Consider the following 20636-nt stretch of genomic DNA (forward strand, 5'->3'; position numbering starts at 1 on the left):
CACTTAAGATCATCACCTCTTTGCTTTTATTTCTAATTTTCCTACCTTAATAAGGAGACTTAAACACTTCAGTTCAGCTTTGCCTGGATTTTTTTTTAACTTGGATATAAACAAAGTCACATGGTGTGTATGTAGCTTCTTTTTCAGTCATGAGTGTTAAAATTTTGAGATTCTTTCATGCCTTTAAATGTAGCTGTAGTTCATTTTTTTTTTTTTTTTTTTTTTTTTTTGCTGTGTAGTGTTCTTTTATACTGACCACATCACTATTTATATATGTGACTATAGTGAACTTCTGGGTTGTTTCCTGTTTGGGAGTGTTGCAGACAATGCTGTTAAGAAAATTACTGTATGTGTGTACTGGTTAAACAAGTACATTTGTTTTTGTTACAGTTAAACCTAGGAGTGAATTTGCAGATCATGGAACATATTCATCCTTAACAGATAATACTGACCCATCTCCCAAAATAATTTTTATCAGTTTTCATTCTGGTCATCAACTTATGAGATTTCCCATGGCCCTTCTTTCTTGCCAATATTTGATGTTCTTATTTTTTCATTCTAGCTAGTCTGGCAGGCATGTGGTTTTAATTGCCACTTTCCTGCTGATTGGAGAGTTTGATCACCTTTCATATGCTCACTACCATTTGAAGACCTACTTTGATGAAAGAATGCTCAAATTTCTTGAGCATTTTTCTACTTGATTATTTATATTTTTCTTATTGATTCATAGGAGTTCTTTTTTAGGGGTTGGGGTGGTGGCTCAGTGGTAGAGTGCTTGCCTAGTGTGTGTGAGGCACTGGATTGGATTCTCAGCCCGCATATAAATTAATTAATTAAAGGTCCATTGGCAACTAAAAAAATATTTTTAAAAAAAGAGTTCTGTTTTAGATTCTGGATAAGAGCTCTCTTATGTGTGGTAACTTTTTTCCTACTCTGTGGCTTGCTTTTGATTCTTTTAATGGTGTCTTTTGATGAACAGGTGTTCTGAATTATAATGGATTCAGATAGATTGTTGTTTTCCGTATGGTTAGTGCTTTCTAACTGTCTAATAACTCTTAACCTAAAGATCATGGAAATTTTCTCCCAGATTAACTTAAAAAGACTTTCATGTTTAAATCTGTGGTGCTTACAAATGAGATGTGGATCAAATAAAAATCAAATTTCAGTTTTTTCATATGAAGATATAGTTTCCCATCACTATTTAATACTGTCATTTCTACACTACTATGGGTTGACATGGTCTGTCTCTCCATTTACTTAAAACCTTTATTTCTCTTAATAGCTACAGGTTTTGGTAGAGCAGTCTTGTAATTCTTTAGTTCGATTTATTTGTAAGCTCTTAAAATATCTTCCTGTTATTCTAATTGTTAACTTTTTTTTTCATTACCTGTTTATTCCTTGCTAGTGTGTAGAAATGCTACTCAATGAATATTCTATGAATCCTGTATCCAGAAGCTGGATAAACCCACTTATTAATCCCAATAGTTTATTTATAGATTCTTTCATACACGTGCGCTCGCGCACACACACACACACACTCACACACACACACAATCATATCAGTAAATAATGACAAATTTACTTCCTTTCCAAATTTTTTTTTGTACCAGGTATTGAACCCAGGAGTGCTTAGAAACTGAGCCACATCTCCAGCCTTTTTAATTTTTTTGAGATAGGGTCTCTCTAAGTGGCTTAGAGTCTTGCTAAGTTGCTGAGGCTGACTTTGAACTTGCAATCCTCCTGAGCCAGGGGCTACAGGCGGGCACCACCATGCCTGGCTTAAAACTAATTTAAGAGCTTTTGGAGTCTGTAGTTTGTGCCCTTTATTTATCTAAGAAAGTTCTCGGGCATTTTCCTTTCTTCATATTGTTTTTGTCCCCTTCTCCCTCCTTTGGTACTACAGGTGTTCATGTTTATATCTTCTTGTTCTTTCTACTTACATTCTTTTCTCCAGTTTTCATTATTTTGTCTCTCCATCTTTTATTCTGGAAATTTTCTTCTGATATGATTTCCAGGTCACTAATTATCTCTTTAGCTGTATAAAGCCTACTTTTTTAATCCACAAATTTAGTCTTCATATTTGTTTTGCTTTTGGTCTTGGTAATTTATACTTTTTTGCCAAATTCTTAACATAATATTTTATTTACTTGATCATGAGAAGTATATTTACTATGAATCTGAGACAAATAGTCCAAATACTGATCAATTTCAATTATATGTTGCTTTTTAGACAACAGAAACAATATTGTTTACACTGTGTTATCTGGTCTCCTCATATATCCTGTACTTTTTAAACTTCTTTTTCTTCCTGAGGTAAAGATTACATATGGTGAAGTGCACAAATCTTAAGGACATGTTCAATGAATTTTTATGTATATGCACATTCATGTAACTAAAATAGAATCCCTCTGAAATATGGGCAACTTCCTCAGACTGAGAATAAAACCTTCCTTTGCTGAGGATAGAAGCAAAAGAAACTGAGGTTCTCTGGCTAAACTAACCTACATATGTATGTCCCTGCCTTTTGTCCCATTTTGCCTCCTTTTCTCTTACAAAAGCTTTCCTTGTCCTGGAGTTCTCTGATGATGGTGAATAAGTCTGTTCTGTGTTCCTTCAAAGCTGGCTTTGAATAAACTTGGTTTTCCTACCAACTTGATTCCTGAGTATCTGTGGGGCACTATGAGTGGTAAAGCCTAACCTCTTGTCCCGCATGGTAACAAACCACCACTGAGACCAAAACGTAAGACATGTATCACCAGAAAGTTCTACTGTGCCTGTCCCAGAATATTACTCTTCCAGAAGTAATCACTACTTTGACTTCTACCATCATGAATTAGATTAATCTGTTCTTGAACTTCATACGCAACCATGAATTGCTTAAGGATGAGGATATGTTCTAAGAAACTTTGCCATTGTGTGAACGTCATAGAATGTACTTACACAAAGCTAAATGGTATGGCCTATAGCACACCTAGGCTATATGGTGTAGCCTATTTGCAAATTTATCTATTTGCTTTTTGAACTTTTTGTTAAAAACTAAAACACAAACACATTAGCCTAGACCTATAAGAGATCCCCATTGAACAATCTTGACATCTTTGTTGAAAATCAATTGAATATATGTATATATATGAAAGTTTATTTCTGGGTTCTCTGCTCTAGTCTCTCTGTTGATCTATATGCATGACATTATGCCAGTATCATGCTGTTTTGATTACTATAATATTGTACTAAGATTTGAAATCAGGAAGTGTGAATCCTCCAACAATGTTGTTTCTTGAGTTCATTTTGGCTTTTTTGACCCCTTAAATTTTCATATGTATTTATCATCAGTTGTCATTTTCTGCAAAGAGGCCAGCTGTGATTTTGATACAGATTACCTTGACCCTGTAAATCAATTTAAAAAGTATTGCTCTGTTAACAATATTAAGCTTGCTGATCCATATATATGAGATTTCTTTCCATTTATTAGATTTTCTTTAATTTCTTTAACACATTTTGTAGTTTTCAGAATGTTTTATTCTCTTTTGATAAATTTATTAGTAAATTATTTATTCTTTTTGATCTCTTGTCCGTAGAATTGTTTTCTTAATTTAATTTTGGATTATTTATTGCAAGTATATAGAAATGCCATTGATTTGTGTATATTGATTTTGTATTGTGCAACATTACTGAACTTATTTATGAGTTCTAGTAATTTTTGTGGATTCCTTATGATATTCTATATACAAGATCATTTCATATGGGAGTACTTCCTTTCCAATCTTGATGTCTTTTTTTTTTCCATTTCATTTTATTGCCTAATTTCTCTGGCTAGAACCTCCAGTAAAATTCTAAATAGAAGTGGTAAGAAAGGACACTAAAGTCTTATTCCTGATATCAGAAAAGAATTCAGTCTTTCATCATTAAGTACGTTAGCTGTGAATTTTAAGAAAATTTCCTCAGCTTCTAGTTTGTTGGGAGTTTTTGTCATGGAGAGATACTGAGATTTTAACATGATTTTTCTACATAGATGGAGATGATCATATGGTTTTGTCCTTTAGTCTGTAGTGGATAGGTTGTACTGCATTAATTAATTTTCATACATTAAGCCAATCTGACATTCCTGGGAGAGATCTCATCTTGGTCCTAGTGTATAAATCTCACAGCGCACAGCCCTATGCACGCACTGGCACCTGGGATGATAGTGTTTTAGGATGGCTGTCTTTCCCTGATCACACACAATTTTTAGGGCTCATTAGTTGCCAGCTGATTACTGTTTTTAATAAAAGTAAGGCATAAATGGTTCCACACTTGATCTAAAATTCCACACTTGATTAAAATTTGGGTCCTTTAAAGGTTTTTATTGTTGTTATTTTAGGTCAGTGTTTAAGATTGTTCTAACCCCAGGACGGATCTTCTCAGCCATCTCTTTACTTGATTCTCTCTGGTGTATTTGCTGGAAGCTACCAACATCCCCCAACTGCTTACCACTAAAAATTCCAGTTTTTGAGTATGCCCTTAGGCTTGAACTCCTTCACACTTTATTTCAAATAAAGTTAGTTATTTTGGAGAGAACTTCAGACTCTTTGTTATTAAGGATCTCTGGGTAAAATCTCCAGAGATGGATGAGGACTGCTCCTCGCTGACAGACATGCCCTGCTTTAGGAGCAAGTTGTTGATGGGGTATTAACTTCTTCTCTTCTCATCAACTTTCCTCTCCTGTCATGTAAACTTACCTCAGAAATGAACTAGATCCAGGGAAGACAGAGTCCTGGGATACACCAGGCCTGAGGCGGAGCCTCTGCCTTACAACTAGAGGCTGGTGGCAAAGGAAGCTCCTGGCCTTTTTACCATACTTGCCTACAATTTAGCCTTTCAACCCATATCTGGAAGGAGTGAGAAATGTTGAAGGCCTGACTCTCCTGGGAAGTAGGCTTTGAGGAGCAGCTAAGGAGAAAGACCCTCTATCCTGGGTGGAGTTGCCATGATGGGTGAGGTGTAGAGGGGAGGGAGCAGCTATAGTTAGATACCACAGACTTTCAATATTCTGACTTTTTATAGGTTTTCATGAATAAATGTCATCATTTGCTTTATGTACTTAGGACAAGTTCCAGAGATGTTGATTTTTTTTCACTATCGTTCTTGTAAGTTGTACTTGTTTCTTTAGGGAGGAGGTCCACAGAAGCTCCTTTGCACTGCCTTTCCAGAAGTGGAACACCTCCCACCCCCCCACCCCCCTACGAAACCTCTGTTGTTCTACCAATCCCTGCACCTACCTTAGATTTACTGAATCGCAATCTAGAAGAGTGAGACTAGGAGAAAGAAAGGTAGAAATCTTTATGTTTTTAGAGCTCCTCAAGTGACTGTGGTGGACATCCAGGTTTAGGAGGCACTGGCCCAGAAGTCGATGTGCACTGGTTGGGCCTACAAGTTTTCAAGTAGACCAGAAGGAGAAAGGAAGGAAACCTGAGTGTCTCCAGTATTTGCTGTGTCCTTGTCACTCTGTATCCATTATGTCATCTTGAAGCTTTTCGGAGAGGACTAATGTTAAGCTAATATTCCAGTGTGTATGGCTGGCATCCACTCTGACTGGTCAGGGTTCACATCAAAGCAGTTATTAAGTATTTTGAAATTAATTTCTGCTTGTAAGATGAGAAAAACTTGAGCCTCAGAGGGTGGAATATTTGTCCCAAGTCAATAATTCATGGAGAGAAGGGCCAAGATTTAAATTCTGGCCCTCATTTCTCAAAAACTCTTATAATAAAGCTTATGGTCTGGTGTCTGAGACATGTCCCTTGAAGTCTGCTGTTCTTGGTGACCTTAAGTTTACCTTAGGAGTTAGTGTTTCTGTAAGAAGAACACCATGGAGTCCTTTGAAGAACTAACTGACACAACAGATGAAGAGTCCACCAACAAACCCTACAGTGAAAATTACCAGCTCTGGAACCTCAAGGCCAAGGAAATTTTTACTACCAGGACCCAAAGTTACTTCATGAAGACTAAAAGAACTAAGAACATTTTGACACACTTGGCTTTCTCTCTTGGGCTAGGCAGCATGTGGCGTTTCCCTTACCTGTGTCAACAGAATGGAGGAGGTAAGGCCCAGGGGCTTGGGGTCCCTTAGGTTAAGAAAAAAGTTTTAAGGCTGGGAGCCTAGATTCCTGGGTCATGGAGGAGAAGAGACCTGGGAACGGGCACCTACCCTCCTAGAAGAGAGAATGGGGCACAATTCCTGGCTGCCTGGGCATGGATCCTGGTTCCCTTCCTCAGGTAGCTTCATCCTGATGTACTTACTCATGCTCCTCTTCTTCGGGATTCCCCTGTTGTACATGGAGATGATCATAGGGCGGTGGCTGCGTGTAGACATCATCCAGGTGTGGAAGCAGCTCGTTCCCTGGCTAGGTGGCGTGGGCTACACTAGTATACTGGTAAGTGAGGAGCCCAGCTGAGAGGCAATCCAGATTGCCTCTTGTGGTCTCCAGGTTCTCTGTCTCTACCTGCTCCATTCCGCAGTCCCACCATGTCCACCCACAGGTCTGCATGTTGATGAGCTTGTATAACAGTGCCGTCCTCTCCTGGAGCCTCTACTACCTGGCCAATTCCTTTGACCATCCCCTGCCTTGGGACTATTGCCCGCTGGTGAAGAACATCAGTGTCACTGGTGAGCAGAGGGAAAGAGGGGCCATCAGTGCAAGGGAGATAGGGGCACTAAGGAGCAAGTGAGCCCAAGGGAAGGAAGTGAAGAACAGGGGCAGGAGCCAAGTAAGGTGGTGCTTAAGCACCTGGGTCCCCCCAGACTTCTCTTGCCTTCAGACTGTGCCCCACCAATACTTCTGGTACCACACCACCCTGGAAGCCTCAGGCCACATTGAGGAAGGGATCCAGAACCTCGTCCTGAAGCTCAGCCTGGGTGTCTTGACAATTTGGATCTTCCTTTTCATCATTATCATCATGGGGCTCGATTTGTCAATGTTGGTAAGCCACCGTGACTGTGGCCCTGCGTCCTCTTTGTCTTTCTAAAGATCCCCAGGTTTCCTGTCCTAACACTATTCACCTGATTTCTGTTAACTGCTCTTCAGTCCCCATGACTCCTCCACCCACCCAGGGGAGAAGCTCAGATATAGCCACCAGAATTTCCAGGTGGGGTCCTACGGAAGAGGCCATACTGTCCTCACGGCAGCTGTACCTACCACTCCCCTAAAAAACTGCTACCCCCATCAAGAAGTGCTTCGTATTGAACAAGCTCCCTGTTTACCATCTTCGTGCCCACTGCTCCTGGAGACCTTTAGGAAGCTTTCAGATCAGAACCCAGTCTCCTAGTGAGCAGGGCAACCTCTGCCTTCCTACACTTTGAAAGTTCATGTTAACTCTTTTTTTAAAAAAAGAAATTTAAATATTTATTTTTTAGGTATAGATGGACACAACACAATGCCTTTTTTATTTTATTTTTTATGTGGTGGTTAGAACCGAACCTGGGACCCGCCCATACTAAGTGAGTGCTCTACCGCTGAGCCACAATCCCAGCCCCAGTTCATGTTAACTCTTAAAGGAGCTGATTGCCACCAATTGCTTTCCAGTTTCCCGTTTAGAGTATTTTATGTCAATCCATATTTCTACTCCATTCTCACCTGAGTCATACTCCCCTTGCGTGGAAAATTTATTCCACTGTGTTTACGAGATCATTTTAGTTAACTGCCTTCATCCTCGGTCCTGGCATCAGGGCAAGCAGTCGGCTCACATCACACACCCCTGAAGGCTCAATGTACCCTCTCTTTACAGCCTCCAATAGAAACCAGTCTTACAAAAGTGGACTTCACTAGAGGTTTGGTGGAGCACACTGAAGGAGGGAGCCCTTATCACCCCACCCCAGAATGAAGAACTTAGAAATTTGTATTAATCGTGTTACAAAGTCCCTTTCATAGTTGTCTTTCCCTCTCCCTTCGCCTTTCAAGTTCTTCCCACGTAGACTTCAGCTCCGCTGGCTCCCTCGCCTTTGTGGTTCCTATCTCTGAGCTCACATGTGGGCCGTTATCCAAAGCCTGTGAGTTGACAGTGTCCCTGCCTTGCCATTTAAAAACCTTCTCTAGTTGGAGTTTCCCCGTCACGCCCAGTCAGCTTAGTGATAGATAGTGTTGTCCCCCTAGACTGACGTCCAACATGCTGGCTTGTTCCCTGTGGGCCACCTTACCAGTACCCACCTCCCTCTCTCCACCTGCAGTCCTGCAGTCCCTTTTTAACATTTGTCTCTGTGTTCTTTCCTCCCACCTCTCTGGAATCCTGGTTTCCATCCTGATCTACCTGGTCAGTTGCTGTTTTTCTCGATAATCCTCCCCTACATCTTCCTCCTCGGCATCTTCATCAAATGTCTCTTTCTGGAAGGTGCAGTTGCCAGCCTGGAACGTATGATAACCACAGAGGTGAGGCCAGAGACTCCACATCTTCTTCTTCCCTCAACCTCCCAAGAATTTTCTGATTCTCCTTGCTCCACACCTCCCTTCCGTCTGGCCCTAGTCTTCATCCCTCTGCTCTCCTCCCAGCCTGCCCCTCTGCCAACTCACTGGTGGTTCTGCCCTGCAAGCCAGCTCCCCAACTCCTCTTACCCCATTCCACAGCTCTCTGCCTTGTCCTCGCTGGAACTGTGGCGTCAGGCAGGAGGCCATGTGCTCTATTCCCTGGGCCTAGGCATGGGCACCGTCATCACCTCCTCCTACAAGGCTGGAAGGGACAACTTTGTCAAGGCCACCTTCCTCGTAGTCCTGGGAAACCTGATGACCTCGATGCTGACCACGTCCATCATCTTTATAGTGCTGGGGTTCTGGGCTACCACCAGTGGCCATGCCTGTGTTAAGAAGTGAGTAACTGCAGCCATGCAGGTAGAAGAAGGGCCACCTCCCCTACTGTAGCAATCTGCCAGCCCCATGAACCTTCAAACTCAGAACCTCTCCATTAATGATCACTTCACATTTAGTCTCAGAGAAAAACACAAATAGGGAACATTCTAACTCTCCTGCTTTAGAGAGAAGAAAACAGTCTCAGAGATGTGGCTGTCCCAAGGTTTTCCATTATTGTAAATGGAATAAAGAAGATCTCAAAATCAATTAATTAACTCACAAGGAAGACTGCCACGGCTTTCAGACCACAGTCAGTGATTGTTGGCATCAGCTGCATATTTGAATCATAGGGAGCCTTAGAAACACTTGTGTCTGTTCCACCCAAGACCCTGACTTACTTGGCCATGGGTACATCCAGACATTGGATTTTCAACCTCCACAGTGGAATTTTTCTTCCCTTTAGGATGTTGAAGGGTGCAAAAGTCCATGGTAGCAGCAAAATTTTAACAGAGAAAATTTAAAACCATACTTTTCTATGAAGCTATTGAAGAATAGTGGATATAAATAAACTTTAAGTAACCAAACCCTAGAGAGTAATCAGAAATCATAGTGAACAAAGAGCCTTTATACCTGGGAGTAAGTACCTAATATAGGTGATGGGGGTGGAGGACAGGCCTTTGTAGATGGAAAGACTTTCTACAAATAAGAAGAAACCATCTGAAGTATTTAATAACTTTATGAATAGTTGTTAGGTACTGAGATCTTAAGGAACCTCCCCAATACACAAGTAGTTTGCTTTATCCAACAATTATCCTCACATCCTCCCTAGAAATTATGCTAAGGAAGTGGCAAAAGCTTCCATGGAGACAGGGCTGGCAGGCAGAGACCTATGGTGCTTAGATTCATAGGTTCCACTTGATTACAAAAAGAAATAAAAAACATCTAAAGCTACCATCTAACCCACTCCAACTCAAATACTTGCCAGCATCCAAGAAATTAGTGACTGATGGGAGGTATATAAAGTTGAGGTTAGCTGGGCACAGTGGCACATGCCTGTAATCCTAGTGTCTTGGGAAGCTGAGGCAGGAGGATCACAAGTTCAAAGCCAGCCTCTGCAAAGGCAATTCAGTGAGACCCTGTCTCTAAACAAAATACAAAATAGGGCTGGGGATGTGGCTCAGGGGTTGAGTGCCTTGAGTTCAATCCCTGGGACCAAAAAAATTTAAAAAGTTTTTTAAAAAGTTGGAGATTAGCTCAATGGTGAAGTAAACTCTCCTTAATCCCATTTGAAGATAGAAAAACTCAGTTAAAATCATTACCAGCCCCAGCCCAACTCAGAAAAATCTAAATAATTAACCCTCATTCTAAACATAAACACACTAGCTTTTGGAGAGAAAAGGTTTTAATTCATTAATACTAAATAAAAGGGGCTGCACTTATGGCTCAGTGGTGGAGTGCTCACTTAGCATATGTGAGGCACTAAGTTTGATCCTTAGCACCACATAAAAATAAATAAAAGTATTGTGTCCATCTACAACCAAATTTTTTTAAAAAAGACTAAACAAAATATACAAATATCATACTTTATCCTTTGCCTTTTGACACACAATGTTCATCATAAAATTAAAAATCACAAGACATTCTGGAATATCAGGAAAATGTAACCCATATCCAAGAGGATAAAGAAGACCCAAAGACCATCTAATACTAGAAATAGCAGAGAAGAACTTTAAAACAACTGTTGTAAGTATGGTAAGAAATTTAATAGGATTAATAAAATGTGTGAAGATAACAAAGGTATCTTTTTTTTTTTTAGTTGTTGATGGACCTTTATTTATTTGTATGTAGTGCTGAGAATTGAACCCAGTGCCTCACGCATGCTAGGTAAGTGCACTACCACTGAGTCACAACACCAGCCCAACAAGGTTATCTTAAGAAAGATATGAACTTGTAAAAAAAGCCCTCTAGAAATTCTAGAACTGAAAATACAGATTAAGTGAGAGTTTCACTGAATGGATTTAGTATAGATTGGAACCAGCAGAAGGAAAGATCAGTTAACTTGAAGACAACTAAACAGAAGTTATACAACATGAAGCACAGAGAGGAGAAACTGAACACAGCCTCAATGACCCATACAGACAATATAGATATAATTGGAGTTTCAGAAGCAGAGGAGAGGGGATTGGAGGAGGAAAAAAATGTAAATAGTGGGAAAAGTTTTTCCAAGTTTAGTGAAAAATATCAGTTCACAGATTCCCAAAACTCTGTATTTCAACCAGGATAAATACAAAGAATAGCACACCTTGGTATGTCCGGGTCAAATTTCTGAAAGCCAAATATAAACAGACGATATTTGGACTAATAAAAAATTAAAGATTACCTTGTATACAATGATGAAAATTATGGCTGATTTCTCATCAGGAAACACGTAAGCCAGAAAAAAATGAATTGAAATATTATACAATGCTGAAAAAGAGGCTCTGTCAGCCTGCATTCCATTTTCAGCAAAAATATCATCAAAGGAAGAAAGTGAAATGAAGCCATTCAGATAAAGATGAGAGAATTCACCACCAGCTATTTAGAACCAAGAGAAATACTAAATAGTCTTGAGACTGGAGGAAAATAACTTGATTTATGTTTTGATCCCATTAGTTGCCCAAGTTGTTCTGAACATACTTAAAATTTCTTGATAACTGAGGCCTATCTTCTTTAAAATTTTAATTAATTAAAACTAAACTAAAAATTCAATGCCTCAGTCCTATTCACCACATTCTAGGCACATCTTGTTAGTGGCCACTGAATTGAATAGCATAGCTCTAAAGTAACCATGAGAGAACAAAGAAGGAGCTGGGGGTAGGGCCCCTGGGTTTGATAAATAAATAAAATAAAGGTGTCCATCCACAACTACAAAAAAAAAGTTTGTTTGTTTTAAGCAGAGAAAGGAGGGAAATGGAATAGATGAGACATTTACTTTTGTAAATGGCACCAGGGTAGACAACTGGCTGGGTGTGGTGGCACAGGCCTGTGATCCCAGCAACTCAGGAAGCTGAGGCAGAAGGATTACAAGTACAAGGCCAGCAACTTAAAAAGGACCCCGTCTTAAAATTAAAAAAAAAAAATTTTTTTAATTTTTAAAAAGGACTGGGATGTAGCTCAGTGGTAGAGCATCCCTGGATTCACTCAGTAACCTCCCCCTAAATAGACCATATCAATAATTACATTAAATAAATACCCCACTTAAAAGGCAGCAATTGTCAGACTAGATAATTCAAGACCCAATCATATCCTGTTTACAAAAAAAAATGTCCTTTTTAAAGATATAAATATGCTTAAAGTAAGAGAATGGAAAAAAAATACCGTGTCAAGAAATAATTATAAGAAAGCTATTGTGCCTCTATTAATGTCAAACAAAGTCAAAACAAATAATACCAGAGATTTTCCATAATGAGAAACGGGCAAATTCATCAGGGTATCTGCATTATTTAAATGTTTTTACACCTTATAACAGAGCTAAAAGACAGAAACGTGAAAAAAGGATAGGGGCTGAGGGTGCGGCTCACTGTGGAGCATGCGTTTAGTGTGCTTAGGCCCTGATTCAACCTCTCTCACACACACACAGGAGAAAAAAATTCAGCACTAAAGAAACAGATAAATGTGTAACTGTAATTGGAGATTTCAACACTTCCCTCTCAATAGCTGATACAAAATAAAGAAAATACAAATTTAAAATATCAGGAATAACAAAGAGATGATTAAAGTCTCAGCAGAAGGATCATAAAGTTGAGGCCAGCCTCAGTCACTTAGCAAGACCTTGCGTCAAAATAAAAAATAAAAGGCCTGGGTTATAATTCAGTGGTAGAGACACACCTGGGTTCAATCCCAGTACGAAAAAAGAGGGGACAGGAGGGATTAACCACAATAGATCCTGCCAACATTAAAAGAGTATTGGGGAGCGGGGGCAGCTGGGGTTGGGGCTCAGCTTGCCTAGCACATGTGAGGCATTGGGTTCCATCCTCAGCACCACAGATGAATAAAATAAAGGTATTGTGTGGAACTACAACATATATATATATATATATATATATATATATATATATATATATATAAAGAATATTGTGAAAAATTTATACAAATAAATTTAACAATGTAAAGGAAATAGACAAACTCCTTGAAAGGTACAAATTATCAAGTCTGGCCACAAGAAGAAATGGAAAATCTAAATAGCACCATTTCTGAGTTTAAAATTGAATTTATGATTTAAAACTTTCCCATAAAGAAAATTTTAGGCCTATATTGCTTCCCTAGTGAATTCCATCTAATAATCAAGGAAGATGTAATGCTAATCCAACACAAGTTCTTGGGGTTTTTTTTAGTTGTAGATGGATATAATGCCTTTATTTTATTTATTTTTATGTGGTGCCGAGGATCAATCCCAGTGCCTCACACATGCTAGGCAAGCATCTACCACTGAGCTACAGCCCCAGCCCCCAACACAAACCCTTTAGAGTAATAAAGGAAGGAGAAATACTTCTCAAGTGTCTTTTTGAAAATATTCTTAAAGTATTAGCAATTTACATTACGAGCAAGTGGATTTATCCCAGAAATCAATCAATTCATGCAATTCATTGCATTAACAGATTAAGGAAAAGAACCAATGACAAAAAGAAAATGAAAATTCTCAACAAATTAGAAACAAAACAGCACTTCCTCCAACAGTTAAGGCAGAGTTTCTCTATCTGGACCCTTGGAATTTTGCCCAGATCACTCATTAGGATGGCATCAGAGGCTGCAATGTAGAATGTTTAGCAGCCCCCACCCCCACCCACCCTCCATTGTGCCAAACCAAAATGTCTCCAGACCTTGTCAAAGGCTCCTGGGGGGGAGGGGAGAAGTCATCCTCAGTCGGGAATCTTTTATAGTGTAGTCAGGACAAGTTACAGGGACATCCTACCCAGTGGTGAGAGTTTGAACACTTCCCCCTAGTGCTGAAAACAAGGAAATGAAACCCTCTTTTTTCTTTTTTAAACAACTTCAATATTCCAGTGAAGTTCTTTCCCACCGAAAATAGTAAAGGAAGAAAGAACTGTAAAGAACTGTTAGGAAAAAGGAAAACTGTCTTTATTCACAGATGTACAAGTGCATATTTGGGAAACTCTAAAGAATCTACAAAAATTACTAAAATAAATAAGGGCACTTAGGAAAGTCACAAAAATATAAGCCATTAAACAAAGATAACCATATTTCTACATACTAGTAATCACAGCTAATGAAATTTCTAAACTAAAACCATTTACAATGGCATCAAAAAATCATCAAATGCCAGGTGTGATGGCACACAACTGTAATCCCAGCAATTCAGGAGGCTGAAGCAGAAGGATCCCACATTTGAGGCCAGCCTCAGCAACTTAGTAAGGCCCTAGGCAAATTAGCAAGACCCTGTCTCAAAAATAACAAGGGCTTGGAGTGTGGCTCAGTGCTTAAATGTCCCCGCCCCAGTAAAAAAAAAAAAAAAAAAAAGAGACCTGACCTAACAAGCTTGCTCTGTCTTGTCATGTGATTGATGCCCTGTGCTACCTCAAGACTCTCTGGCTCTCACCAGATGAGTCCCCTTGACCTTAGTTCTCCTGAACCATGAACTAAATAAACCTTTATTCTTTATAAAATTACCAAGTCTGCAGTATTCAGTTATAGCAACAGAAAACAGACTAAGACAACTATTGATATATGCAACAATATGGATGAATCAGCTGTTATATTGACTGTAGCAAGCAGATATAAAATGAATATGTACTGCTGCAAATTAGTACTGCCTCTGGGATGGAAGGAAAATAACTAGAAAGGAGCTCTAAGTAACCAGTGCAGTGGAAATTGGGGTGTTGGCTATATGCAGTCATCCAGACTCACTGAGGTATATACTTGGTACCTGTACCTTCTATTGTTTGTATATTATAGCTCAGTAAAAACTGAGTTTTGTGCTTTAAAAAACTCCCTGGTCATTCCAATGAACAGGTTAGATTGAGAACCCACATCTCCAAGGGAAGCACCGAGCAGTAGATCTCTGTGATATGGAAAATGTTCTATGTCTGCATTGTCCAACACCGTAGCCACAAGCCACAGGTGGCCATTGAGAATATGAAGGTGGTAAATGTGATGAAATGTACCTAATGAGACTGAGGCACTAAATTTTTAATTTTATTAAACTTAATTTAAATAGCATGTGTCTAATGGGTATGGTATTGAACACTGTGGTGCCGGGCTGGTTTCTTTCTGAGTGTCGTGAGTCCGCCTAGGTTTCTTTCCTGGCTCCTGGTGTTTCCTCGCAGTCTTTGACATTCCTTAGCTTGTAGATGCATCACCCTGTTTTCTGCCTTCATCTTCACATGGCATTTTCCCTTGTAAGGGTACCTGTGTCCAAATGTCCCCTTTATATGAAGCACACCAGCCAGATGAGGTTAAGACCCACCTACTCCAGCATGACCTCATCTTAACAGTGATCCTTTTTCCAAATAAGGTTACATTCTGAAGTACTGATGAGGGTTAGGACTTGAACGCAGGAAATGTAAGTGGGACAAAATGTAACTCATAATAATGAGGAGCACTAGCTACAGAAAATATAAAATCTTCTGTCCCTTAGGTGGGCTCCCAATGACTCACCCCAAGGCCACTGGATTAGCTTTCTGTCCCTGTCCGGGTGCCCTTATTCCTCAGCAACAGGCATCTTGGACAACTCCCTTTCCTCCAGGTCCTCAATTTTCCTAGTTTGCAGATGGCAGAAGGGCCGCATGTTCTCTACCACTCTTCTTTTCCTCTACCTCCCCTTTAGGAGTGTCTCAAGGCTGATAGAGCTGATATCCGTTGGGGTGCTACCCAAGGAGGCCAAGCCCCCAGATAACATCCTGCTCATGCTCCCCCAGGACTACCTGAACTGGATCATCCACCTCCCCAGATACCTCCAGTACCAGGTCATCCACCGCTCCCTGTCCTGCAGTGTCAGAGTGCAGAAGGAAAAGGTGCGTCTGTGGGGACAGGCAGGTGCTTCCCAAAGACCCCAGAGGACACTGGGAAATGTGTTTCCCAGGAGCCTCGTGGACCAACTAAATCTCTGGGGCAGGTAATAGTCCTGATCTTGGTTCTACCACCATTTCCATGTGCTGGGGCCTTTGCTAAGTTGTTAAATACACCAGCCCTAGGATCCCTATTTGTTGGAGAAAACTGAGGCTCCAGGAGGTGGAGTTCACCTAGCTAACAAAACCCAGGAGGGCACTTTACCCTCCATGCGCCATGCCCATGCTCACTGCCTAGACATTGCTAATCAATTACTGCACCATCCCTGCATCCAGATGCACCACTGCCTCAGAGCCCTTCTCCCCCACAGCTCATGGAGGGCCCTGGCCTCACATTTGCAGCCTTCTCCCAGGCCGTCTCATTGCTCCCTCATGCCTCTCTCTGGGCCATCCTCTTCTTCCTGGCTCTGTTCATCACAGGCCTGGGCACCTTGATAAAAACCTCGGAGAACATTGTCCTTTCTCTCCAGAACTCCACAGTCTTCGTGAAATATCCCAGCCTGGCCCCAGGTATGTGGATTCTCACCCCGGCAAAAACATTGCCCTGTTGTCCTTTGCCCCAAGTTTAGCCCAGATTTTCAGGGTTCACTTTGACACCAACCAAGCCCTACATACAGGCCTCAATAGAACCAAACCCACCTCTGTCTTAGTGGTCGTCTGCCTGGGAGGGCTTCTGGGAAGCCTCGTCTTCAGCAGTCATGCCGGCATCTACATAATGTCTTTGTTTGATGACCACCTGGTCCCTCTCACTCTTGTCGCCATTGTGACATTCCAGAATATGGCTCTGTCCTGGATCTATGGAGCCCACAGGTGATCTGCCCAGCTGTGGACCCCTCCCATTCCTATGAGGATGTTGGAGCTTGATCAGTCCCCATGGCGGGGAGGAGGGTTCGTGAGAGAGCTTCAGGGTTGCAGCAGGGAGTGACCCCAGGGCAGTGGTGGGTCTTGTGAAAACAGGGAGTCCTGGGTTGGCCTGAAGATGGAATCTGGGCAAGGCAGATCCATGGACTGAGGGAATCCCATGGGGTGGCCCGAGAGATCCAGCCCCAGGAGAGAGCTGGGTAGCCCCTAAGAGTGGGGAGCTATGAAAAAGCCAAAGGGCCACAGGCCCACCCTTGCCAGGCCCTCAAGCCCCAGCTATCCCTGACCATTGCCCACCCCAGGTTTAGGGAGGAGATGATCCGCGACTTAGGGCACCTTCTGGGACCCTCCTTCACTTTCCTGTGGTGCTACGTGACACTGCCCGGGCTGCTGGCCCTCCTCACCATCTGCATCCTGCCCCTCCATCACAAGGAAACCTCCTATATTGCCTGGAACAGAAGTATGGTGAGATGATCCCCAAGCCTGGCCACCCATCCCACTGAGGGGGGGGTCGCTTATCAAGTCCGCCACCCAGAGGACTCCAGGTCTAGACTCCCACTGGCGCAGCATCCTTTTAACCAGCTTCCCAGCCCCTGGGAAATCCCAGGCCCAGGAACACGTGGACCGAAACCCCCTCAGTCGTCACTGCTTCCTCTACTCCTGCATTTTCCCTTTCTCCCCCAGAGCCAGGAAGTAAAGCAGCCCTACCCGAACAGCGCCCTGGGCTGGGTCACCTTCCTCAGCGCCTTCGCCTTTCTGCCGATACCGGCCTACCTGCTTTGCCACTGGTGGTTCCTCCAGGACCCCATGACCTCGTCCTTCCAAACGATGACCGTGGACTCCTCCAAACCCGGAAGGTGGCTCAAGCACCCTGTGAGGAAATCCACCTCCAGTTCCCAGAACAAAGTCCAGGAGACTTCGAGGTTCACCCAGGCCCCAGGGAGGAACCCCGAGAGACCCTCCTTCAGCCTGACTCCCATCACCTCCCTGTTCTCCTTGTGGAGCAGCAGCCTCATCACTTCCAAGCAGGTGAGCCCGATGTTCGTAGCTGTGGACAACAATGTCAAGCTTGGGGAGACCACGGAAGAAAAGATGCCCAACAACTCTACAGATTAACTGGCGACATTGCCCGTCTTCCGAGGCAGCAAATCCGTCTGCTAACTGGCAGCCCCCATGGCCGTTTTGCTACAAGAATCATCGGTTCTGCCAGAAAGGAGCAGGGGTGCGTGCAGAAAATCTGCCTACCAACAGGGGACGCCACTCATTTAGATTTGGACGGAAATGCACAAGCGCTCTTTCTTCTCCTGGAAGAGGAGTGATCCTGCTACTGGAGAGCTGGGAAGAAGAATCTTTGATTCTAGATGTTTCTGATGCCAGACCTAAAACTCCCTTTTCCTCTGTGAAGTTGGGGCACCCCGCTTTGGGCACAAGGGCATAAAATCCCAGGACTCTGAAGGACCTGAGCTCCTCAGTCATCATGGAGAGAGAAGGTGTTCCCTCCCGCCTCCCAGCCTCACCACCAACGAGTCAGTGGTGTGGCCACCTCACCAGGGGACCTCAGAATGAGGCAGAGACAGCAATGCTGTGTGTCAATAAATGGGTCCTCTTGGACGCCAAGCACAGGCTGTAGACAGAGTTCTTTCTGTGAGGGGCCCAGAAGTCAGACCACACACACCACACACACACACACACACACACGCACCTAATCGACGACCTCTGCTGAACCAAGAATACCAACCTGATCTTCTGCTTTAGGAACACAAACTGACTTTCCAGACACCTCATTGTCCTGGAGTTAGCGCAACTGGAGAAACTCTGTAGTAATCAATACCACCCATCCTAGGAAGTGTGTGGTCCCCCAAATCTAACTTGGTAATTGATGACCACACTAAATCCCCATAAGACTAGGGTCATCATCTCACCATTCTTACCAACAAGGTCGTGCCTAGAACAGCAGCTGGCATGCCAGGGACCCTTCTCCCACTTGGGCCCTGTGATGTGGTCACCTGGTTTCCATGGGCTAGAGACCAAGGATCCTCAGAATTTATTAAGATTGTCTGTTGAAATAGGCAACGTCACCCTGCCTCTTTGAATCAGTGGGGTTGGAGAAAAACCTCTAGAAATCACACTTCTCAGTGACATCCAGGGCAAAGAAACTTCCCCCACCACCAAAAGTCATGGTCTTGAAAATCAAGGCCCATGATTCAGGAGGCTGAGGTCAGCCAGTTGGAGGCCAGCCTCAGCAACTTAGCAAGACCCTGTCTCAAGTTTGTAAAAGGACTTGGGGTGCAGTTCAGTGGTAGAGTGCCCCTCGGTTCAATCCCTAGTGCAAAAAAGAAAAAAAAAGAGGAGGAGGGGAGGAGGAGAAAAAGAAGAGGAAAGAAAAAATCAATGCCCACTCAAATCTCCATCCACCAGTTATCAATTGATTCCCACGTCATTATCTGCCCTTTGTACCTTCACATCTTTTATTTACCTCAGAGACCTCCAAACATTCTTTTTCACGCTCCTGTCAGTGATGATTTTCTGAGAAAACACATCTCAACATGTGTAGAAATTTTACACCTGAACTATTCTCGTTCTACATACTTGATATCAGTGACACTTAATTTGCTTTACTTATTAGAGTTAAAATAACTGCAAGCAGAAATTCTAAATTGTTCTTCTTATGTTCCAAGAGTAAAATGTCTTCTACAGCCCAATTTCAAGAGCTCTGAAAAAAAGTCTGGTGGTGAGGCACACGCCTGGAGTCCCAACAATTCGGGAGGCCGAGGTGGGATGAACCCAAGTTCCAGACCAACCTCAGCAATTTAGTGAGGCCCTAAGCAACTTAGCAAGTCCCTGTATCAAAAAAATAAAAAGGGGCTGCGGATATGGCCCAGTGATTAAACACCCAGGGTTCAATCCCCAGGACCAGGGGTGAGAAGGAGTATTAAAGTGTTTACAGGCAGAGAACCCCACCCCCTTCCTGCCCCAAATTCAGCCTTCCTGGTCTCCTGTCTCTTCCCATGCTCTGCTGGGCCTCCAGGTCTGGAGGGACCCAGCTTGAGACACCAGGACTGGGTAGATCTAGGATGAGTCCAAACTCCAGCAAGAGAGAAGAGGCCTGGGCCCACCTCCCACCATCACCCACACCTCTGTGTCTCTTTTCCTCTCTCAGAGTCAGGGCAGACCACAATCAGCCACCACAACCTGAGTGTCACCACAGGTGACACTCTAGAAGGAGGAAGGTAGAAACCAGCGCAGACAATGCTTCCTAAATGACCTAGAGCTCTAGTTCAGAGGTCTTTTTTGTATGAGCTTAAAGGGAGAGAAATCCAGGCTCTGGGGACATGAGTGGCCCTCACTTGCAGGGGCAACGGTCCCTGAAACCACCCTCCTTTCAAGAAGTAGACACTGTAGGAGACTCAGAAGAACTTCCCTGAGTTCCAGTCCAAGTGACTGAGCTGGAAATAGAATCAAGGTCTAAGATCCTTTCACTTTTCATCTTTGCACCAGGTTACATGCTCCTCAACCCTCGCAGCTTGGGTGCTGGCATGGGGCCCACATTTCTCAACCTGCAGAGCTCTCGTGAGCTCAGAGAGGAAAACAAGGATGTGCAAGGTATTCTCCATAAGCGTGGAGATTGGTGGTCTTGATGAATGCAGGGTTAGACGCCTCTGCCCCACCTCCCCCCAAATGGCCCAGGTAAACTCAATCATCACAGGCAATGGGCAGCCGTGAGGAGGTTTTCTGCCAGGAGTCTCTGGTCTCTTTGTTTCTGTATGCACGATATCTAAACAAGACTCCTTAGCCCGGGCTGGGGATGTGGCTCAAGCGGTAGCGCGCTTGCCTGGCATGCGTGCGGCCCGGGTTCAATCCTCAGCACCATATACAAAAAAAGATGTTGTGTCTGCCG

At 42.8% G+C, this 20636-nt stretch overlaps 1 protein-coding gene across 1 annotated transcript; it reads left to right on the forward strand.

Moving 5' to 3' along the window:
* Positions 1-5845: 5845 nt before the first annotated feature.
* Positions 5846-18273, forward strand: LOC308637367 (orphan sodium- and chloride-dependent neurotransmitter transporter NTT5-like; the record flags this gene model as incomplete). The annotated part of the gene is made up of 10 exons (XM_081273674.1): positions 5846-6077; positions 6253-6410; positions 6517-6643; positions 6779-6957; positions 8595-8833; positions 15637-15823; positions 16189-16387; positions 16495-16687; positions 17041-17203; positions 17423-18273. 10 exons carry the CDS (start codon positions 5846-5848, stop codon positions 17852-17854), a joined length of 2109 nt encoding a protein of 702 aa, XP_081129800.1. The 3' UTR covers positions 17855-18273.
* Between the last annotated feature and the right edge of the window lie 2363 nt (positions 18274-20636).

This window comes from Spermophilus citellus (genome assembly GCF_964194105.1).
Source record: "Spermophilus citellus genome assembly, chromosome: 18".
NCBI lineage: Eukaryota > Metazoa > Chordata > Mammalia > Rodentia > Sciuridae > Spermophilus > Spermophilus citellus.